Source organism: Vairimorpha necatrix, chromosome 2, assembly GCF_036630325.1.
Source record: "Vairimorpha necatrix chromosome 2, complete sequence".
In the NCBI taxonomy this organism is placed as follows: domain Eukaryota; kingdom Fungi; phylum Microsporidia; family Nosematidae; genus Vairimorpha; species Vairimorpha necatrix.
This window is the reverse complement of record NC_088817.1, coordinates 596023-604139: the sequence shown is the minus strand read 5'-3', so window position 1 is coordinate 604139 and position 8117 is coordinate 596023. Positions and strand designations below refer to the sequence as shown.

Here is an 8117-nt window from a genome sequence, read left to right as displayed (position 1 = left end):
TTTCTGAATTTCAAATCACTTAAAATCAATGTCGGAACTAAATATACAATCATCATTTCTATATTGTAAGTAGTAGAAAAAAGATATTTAGTAATTATAAAATTAATAATGTTTTTTGTAGTACAAAATTTACATTCTCTTACTACATTTAATTAAAATATTACTCAAAATTATTTGTTTTAATTTTTCAGCCTTAGATCCCATGCTTTTGTTTATAACTGTACTAAAATGTTCTTTTAATAATAATAAAACTATTGAAAACAATACCCGACTTTTATTTAAAATAGGAAAAGAAGAAAATATTAACAATCTTAAAATAACTGGATCAAAACATGATTTTATGACAATTTTAGCTGAAGGGAATAATGAAATGGCACCAGATGTATATTACGATCCAAACACGGAAATTTTGTTTGAATATTTAATAAACGGTGGAGATTTTGAACAATATAAAAGATCATATTATGCAAATAATCCTTCTTTATGTGAAAACATTAAAATAACGAAAAAGTTGAAAAAAAATAGTCATAAAACATTAAAAGATCAACTTAACGACATGAAGGATAAATTTGATAGTATTAAAAAAGAATGTCGAATACATTTTGGGAAACGCCCTGATTATCAAACAAAGATTAAATTTAATAAAGAAGAAACTAAAAATATTATATTTTATAGAAGCTACATAGGAAAATTTTTTCTATATTTTACAAACAAAATAATTTATTATACTAAAAACATTGAAGATGATATTTTAAAATTAAATTTTCCCGATAATGAACAGGCAATTTTAGTTTTAGAATTTGTTAGGGATGTTTTTAATTTTATAAAACCAAAAAATAACAATTTACATCTAAATGATGATTCTTTACACTTGTTATATAATTTTTCAAAAGTCAATTGGAAAATACGTAAAATAACAGATGTTTTTCGTATGCCACTTTTATTAGCATTAACTCATGAATATTGTGAAAGGAGGATGCCGAACAAGTGTTATATACGAAATAGTATTTTAAATGATCTAATAAAATTAAAAAATAAATGGATCCACATCTATAGTAAAAAAGAAAAATTGAGCTCATATTGTGCTCACATTTGTCAAATTATTGCTAAAGGAAATGATAGAGAAATTAATTATATAAATGAAACGTATTTATGAATAAAAATTTTAATTAACGATTTACATTTGATCCATATTTCAAGATTTTTCAGATAACCCGTAAAAATGTGTCTATATTCCAAACCATATCCTTTAATGCACAATATATAAATGTCATGTGCTATCTTTGTTTTATGAACTCCGATTTGTTTTTATGCTCTTAATCTTACTAGTTTTGGGTTTAGAAAATGGACTTTTATTTAAATCAATATCTATTCCCAAAATAGATAAAATCTATAAATTTCAATTTATTAGCTATTCAACATTATTTTAAGTTAATGTTAATTTACTATATAAAACTGCAAAATAATCATGTTTATTATGTTAAAATATTTTATTTAGTTCCCCAGTTTTATATATATTACATATGATTTTTTTAGGATCTAGATGCACAAAAAATCCAACCAAGTAATATTTAACTTTTGATAATTATATTATTTAAATATCTTTTTTTTTCGTTTCTAAAATGGGGTTGAGTCTAAATATTAATGTTTGAGTTTCAATCATACTCTAGATCATCCTTATTTTCATTAAGATATTAAGACTAGTGAAAGAAATATACATTTCATTGTTCGATATTTATCATACTGCTTCAAAATTTCTTAAGACGTTTTTAAAAATGATATTTCAATCATTATTTGTAGGTTATTTGAAAACATTGATTATAAATAATAAATCTACCTATATTGAAATTTTAGAGATAATTAATTCTATTCGAATATATTATATCATTAAAGTCGTGTCCTAGTGAGTGAAATACTTTCTTTGTCGCTATATGTTTTTGTTTATAGATATTTTTTTAATTCGCAATGAATACCGAAAAAAGAGTCAAAGTCTAATAAAGCACTAGAAACTTACTGTATCAAATACACATTAAAATGGGCAATTTTTTTAAATACACATCAATAGCTAGAAAAAACTCTTAAACATTCCAAGGGGTATAAAAATAAGAACGTATATCTTAAAAGGATACGTGAAGACAATTACTTAAAATAGCGAAAGTTACATAAGGCAGACAATCATGAAATTGATAGCTTTAATAAAAGGAGCTAAATCCAAATACAATTTGTCATGTACACCTAATATATGTCGAAATATCAAAACGACAAACAAATATTATCAAATATAGCGTACGAGTTTTCTTATTAGAAATTATGTATTAATTTATAAACTAAAATATGGAATTAAAAAAATACATTACTAAATAAAATATAGAGAACAAAATGTCAATTTATAACCTATTTTTAAGGAAATCGTCAATTTTAAATGCATAAGACAATTTTCGTGTAAAAAGGAGGTTGCAGCATAACATTTTATTTTTTTCGAACCTTTTAACAAAAAAAAATATATATAATAAGAAATTGGATTGAAGAATTAATTATCATGTATTTATGATAAAATCATAGTAAATGTGATTATTAAACGACATCTGAAAAAAATTATTAGTTCAAAGAAAAGTATTAGAACCAACATCGATATTTATAAGTTATGTTTTCGTAATGAGGAAAGAAATTTTTGTTTTTTCCTCTGTTTTAAATTTCGCAATTAAACTTTTATGATTACTTTGCATCATTTGCAATATATTTCTTCGAATTTCAATTTGCAACAAAGATTTATGTTTTAACTATTAAGCAAAAAATTAGAAGTCTATCTTAAGAGATAATTGGAATCTATGCAAATGGAATACAGATGGACAAAGAACTAATATGCACATGTCAATATTAATCGTCAATTCTGAAATATTACACATTCAAAACATTAAACGGGAAATGACGCCGATTTAATTAGTAAACTAACCGATGGGAAATGATAAAAATTAAAAGAACCTTTATAACGCAAACGAAAAGTGCCTTGTTTATATCGAAAAAGTAAAAAATTGTTATTTAAATGTATTGAATGTAATTATGTTTATTACTAATGAAAATATTAAATAGCAAACATTAACAGCCTGTAAAAGCGTAATAATCCAGATGAGGATAATTTAGCTTATGCAAAGATCTTATTGTACAAGAACAAAAAATTAAAATGAGCTTGCTTCGAGTCTGTAAAACATTTGAAGATTTGCGACATGTTTATTTCAACATAATACATGTAAAAAAGAATAATTCGTTAGAATCCCCTTATTTCTATTGAGCAAAGATTCTTTTATTATCTGTTTTTATTTCAACTTATATTGTAAAATTAATAATGAAGCAAGAAATTATAATGATACTAATAAAAAAAATCTGTATAGCATGTATTAAGTGCCCTTATATGATTTTTTAAGTATAAAAAAAGTTAATAGAACGATTTAGTTCAAGCACATGACACTACAACTGCTATAAACCATTATAGTTTTTATGTGGTGTTTTTAAATATTGTGTAAATTGTTCAAAAGTTGTAAATTATAAATGTATTTGGGTTCGACGTATTGATTGTAGTAAATTAAATCACATCAAAAAACTACTTTTGTAGATTTAAGGAACCCCTTCTATTACTTAAAAAATGTAAATATAAACATTCGTAATTGAATATGAAAATCATAGTATTTATGTCGTATTTTATATTCTAACGAAGCTTTTAGTGCTTTTGTGCATCAAATACTGGAATTTTTAATTTATAAGTTTTTATTCTTATAGCGTTAAAATTTAATCATTGAAAACAAATATTGTGATATAAAGGCGCTATTAATTCGCAAATGGCAAGTTCAGAAAACAATAATTTTTTAAGAAAATTTGATTATTTTGAATAAATAATGATTAATTAAATTGATGATTTTTTGTCGACGTTTTGGAACCTAATTGTATAAGGCCATAATGGGTATTACATAATTTATTATTAAAATTTATAAATAGTAAAATAAGTTATTATCATAGTAAATACATTCCTTTATATATAGTAAAATAAAAAAAAATTGTAAAATTGAATAGAAATAAAAAAGACTGATTAATATAATGCTTTCACAAAACCCTTTTTTTTCTTATAAAGCTCATAAGCTTGAGATAGCACATATTTTATAGAAGACTTCATGTTTAATATTAAAATTTTGCATTTAGTTCGTCAATTTAAATTGTAAAATCATAAATTTTTTATCCTCAAAACAAATTTAAAATAGCATAAGATAATTGAAGAGAGCAATGAAAAGTTCAGGGCGTTAACACTAAATTAGTTATTCTTAGATATTAAAATACATGAATGCAACAAAGGGTTTCTTATTTGAGATACAATTACGAGTACTATAGATCTCATAGTCTTGCTATATGACCTTTTTGGCAAGAATGTATATATTATTATTGCAATTTTTCTGTCTAAAATTTTGTTCTCAAATATTTTATATAATGTATATCATTTTTTATTTAATATATTTAAATCGAAAAATAAGAACTGATAAAGTACTAAACCCATTATAACTTAATACTGCATAGATAATTAAAAATATAAATTGTAGATTGAAAATGCACTGTAAAATTATTTGTGTAATTTTTTATGTTTTATGATAAAGGGCTTTGTAATTTGTCAAAGATAATTGAAAGTACTTCAGACTAATCATTTAATTTTATTAAAATTGTCTATAACTATACGAGGGTCCACTCCATTCTCCACGTTCTTTGCCTATGTAAACAATTTTTACATCATCAGGTATGAAGGGGTTAACAGTTGTTGTTACTCGCGGTAGAGCATATCTTTTACGTCTTGATACATTTTCTTTATTGTTCAGTGCATCCAACATTGTTTTAATTGTAGAATATTTTTTAGGATTAAATAGTTGTATAACTTTACTTTTTAAATTTTTATCGAATTTTAATTCGATAGTCATAAATATTTGCTTTTTGATGTAATTATAATCATTAATGTGATTAATAGCCAATCTATTAACGATCTTATAACTGTTATAAGCCAATGATTGTATAAAAGAACAATCTTCAGAATATTTTAAATTATCTAATTTTCCCATATGATATTGCCATAAAAAATGCTTAAATATCAAAAATAACTTATTTCTGTCATTATTCTTCTTTGGTAATATGTCTTCAATTTTATTTTTTATATCAGGACATTCAATTATACTGAAAAAATAATCTTTTACTACTTTATGATAATATTCAATATTCATTTTTGGAATTTCAGATATATGCATATCATCAAAATTAATCTGCACTGAATTATCATGCATCAAGCTGCCTGCTTCATTAGTCTTTATACCATCAACTACAAATACTTCAGATTTGTCGATGCAATGTCCTTCGTAAAGGTATATATTTAAGTAAAATGCAAACACCATGGGTAAAAGGAAAATTATATTGTTATGTTTATTATTATTAGTCAATCAAAAAGTGACATTAATGTATAATAATTAAATTTAAATAAAGTTTAAATACCAGTCTTGAGGTTCAAAAAAAGCTAAAAATTCAAAAAATGTGCAAAATCCTTTAAAAATATCATTATTTGTTGTAGGTATAAAACAATTGTTTATATGACCATATAAAATTTGAGGAAAGCAAAAATTTCTTAGATGTGATGATACAATAAACCTCTAAATTCGCCTTTAGCTTAATATATCCCAAAGATGACAAAATATGGCTACAACTTTTTTGTTACAAACATGAAAAAAAATTTAATATTTTTTTCAATTTTAATATAACAAAATGTCTGAAACTGACTTATAGTATTATTTAACATCAATATAAATAATTCTAAATAAAAAACAACCCCCCAAATAATATTATAGATCATCTAAAAAAGTAAAATCCCCGCGTTTCATCATATAAAGTAGGAAACAGCACCAAATAGGAAAAAGCTCTCGAATCGAGGACGATTTAAGAAATAATATGAGCAATGGAAAGGAATAATATTACTAGCTAAAATGTTCACTATAACATTGCACAAGTTGAGATTTATTTTGGAATGACACTGACGCTAAAAGATTTACAAGTATTATTTAACGCCAGAAAAATAAAGTTCGGAAAATTATAATGTTGGCTATTTGGTAAAAGGGTTGTGATCATTGGGGGCCAAAACGTTGTGGAAGTCATGAATCTAAATTTGCAAAATTAAAAACACAATGAGGTCATGTTTCAAGTGGGGTTGGGCTTATTGTTATTTTTGTAAAAGCAAAAGCCAATTTTTTTATAAATACAGTGTTATGAAACAGATACATTATAAAACTTGATTAAAAAAAATTTAATTTTGTGTTTACGAAAAGTAATTACTTGGGATGGTATAGTGACCAAGTTTCACAAATCTTATACTATAAGACTCGAAATTCCTAAGAAGGTAGAAACGTACATCCAGATGATCACGCCAAAGAAGACGCTATAGAGCATTTCTCTGGACTCCTGAAGAGGAGGGGGCGAAGCCGATGGGAAAGAACTATGGAGCCGGAAGCTACCTACAAGCAGGAGACGCTGACGGAGAACCTATCCTTGCCAATTAGAAGTATAAGCTACATTAAGCATGCCTTCAAATTAATATGTGTTTTATGAAATTAACATCTATTGCTGGAAATTATATGTCAATATCAATAAGTTTGCATCTATAAACACCATACAAAAAATGCTTTATAATAAATAAATAAAGTTAATAATGAACATGTCGCACATCAACAGGTTGATGGACTGCAAAAATAAATATTTATACAGCTAGAGCAGTAAACACCTGCTGATATTATAACTTTAGCAAATATTTTGAAAATAGAAGAAAATTACAAACCCCCCCCCAAAAAAAAAAACTTGTTTTATTTATGTTAAGTTAACATATATAAAGTAAAAATTTGATTTTGTAAATTGAAAAATTATGTTTTTGGGTTTAGTTTTTAATGATTTGTAATATTCCGAAACTGTTGGAAATTTGATTCTCGTGGATTTTAGATACTTTGCATATTTTCTGCAAAAAAATTCTATCAATTTTCCTCATTGTCGTCTATGCATTCCAATTCTTTGGCAGCCACCTTTCCATCTTGAGCGCTACATCAAATTAAATTATTTCAATTTCTGCATAATCTTGGTCGTATTATGTTTTTGATCGCAGGGCTAGACTCTAAATCTTCTCAGCATATTAGACCAAATGTATATTTGAATAAATAGCTAAATATTTAATAATTTGGTGTATTATCACAATTTAAAAACATTTTCTTGCATAGAGATCTATATATCCTCTGCAGCTATTTATTAGATCAAAATTTATTTACAAGAATAACAAATAATCGTGTCAAACTGTTTATTATAATTTTCCATCCCCTCTTTTGGAAATGTTTTTAAATAGTTTTAGTAGCCAATCAAATACTTACATTTGTCGAAAGATGATTGGCTAGTTTTTGATGGGCTACGACACCCCCTCACTCAGTTTTTGATGTATCCCCTTTTTATGTGGCTTTTATTAACTCTAAATTCGCCTTTGTTGTCAAATGGCTTCACCATGTACGCGTCTTCCGATAGTATTTCTGATATTTTGTATCCGGGGAGCCATTTTGAGCTTAATTTATCTTTCCCAGGTAGATTCCTATAGATCATCACGAGTTCACCAACTTCAAGTTTTTCTTTAATGTCGATTTTCCCTTTGATTATATCTTTTTTGTACTTAATGAAGTTTTTATTTCTTTTCTCAAGCAAGTGTTGCTTGGAATATCTTTTAGGAATAATTTCAAGTTTCTTATCTACTTCCGTTTGCATCTGATGTCCATGTTTCATAATATACGGGGAGGTTCCAATGGCTCGATTAAAAGAGAGGTTGATAGCTAATGTTGCCTTTTTTAAGAAGGGGCTCCAATCTCGTTCTCCGAACAACGACATTCTTCTTAGCGCATTTCTAAGAGTTTGGTTTACTCTTTCTACTGCACCTGTTGTCTGATGGTGGTATGGGGAGCCAAATTCCCAATTTATATTATATTTTTTCTGTAACGAAGATACTTCTTGGTTGCTAAATTCCAATCCGTTATCCGTCAAAATCCTTTCTGGTATTCCGTGTTTTCTTATAATTAGCTCTT

At 25.9% G+C, this 8117-nt stretch overlaps 2 protein-coding genes across 2 annotated transcripts; one reads left to right on the top strand and one right to left on the bottom strand.

The window, feature by feature from the left end:
* Positions 1-202: 202 nt before the first annotated feature.
* VNE69_02154 (uncharacterized protein) lies at positions 203-1156 on the top strand (the record flags this gene model as incomplete). The annotated part of the gene is made up of 1 exon (XM_065472703.1): positions 203-1156. The coding sequence occupies one exon, from the start codon at positions 203-205 to the stop codon at positions 1154-1156; it is 954 nt and encodes a 317-aa protein (XP_065328775.1).
* A 3538-nt stretch (positions 1157-4694) lies between these two features.
* Positions 4695-5417, bottom strand: VNE69_02153 (uncharacterized protein; the record flags this gene model as incomplete). Its single annotated transcript, XM_065472702.1, has 1 exon — positions 4695-5417. The coding sequence occupies one exon, from the start codon at positions 5415-5417 to the stop codon at positions 4695-4697; it is 723 nt and encodes a 240-aa protein (XP_065328774.1).
* Positions 5418-8117: the final 2700 nt, after the last annotated feature.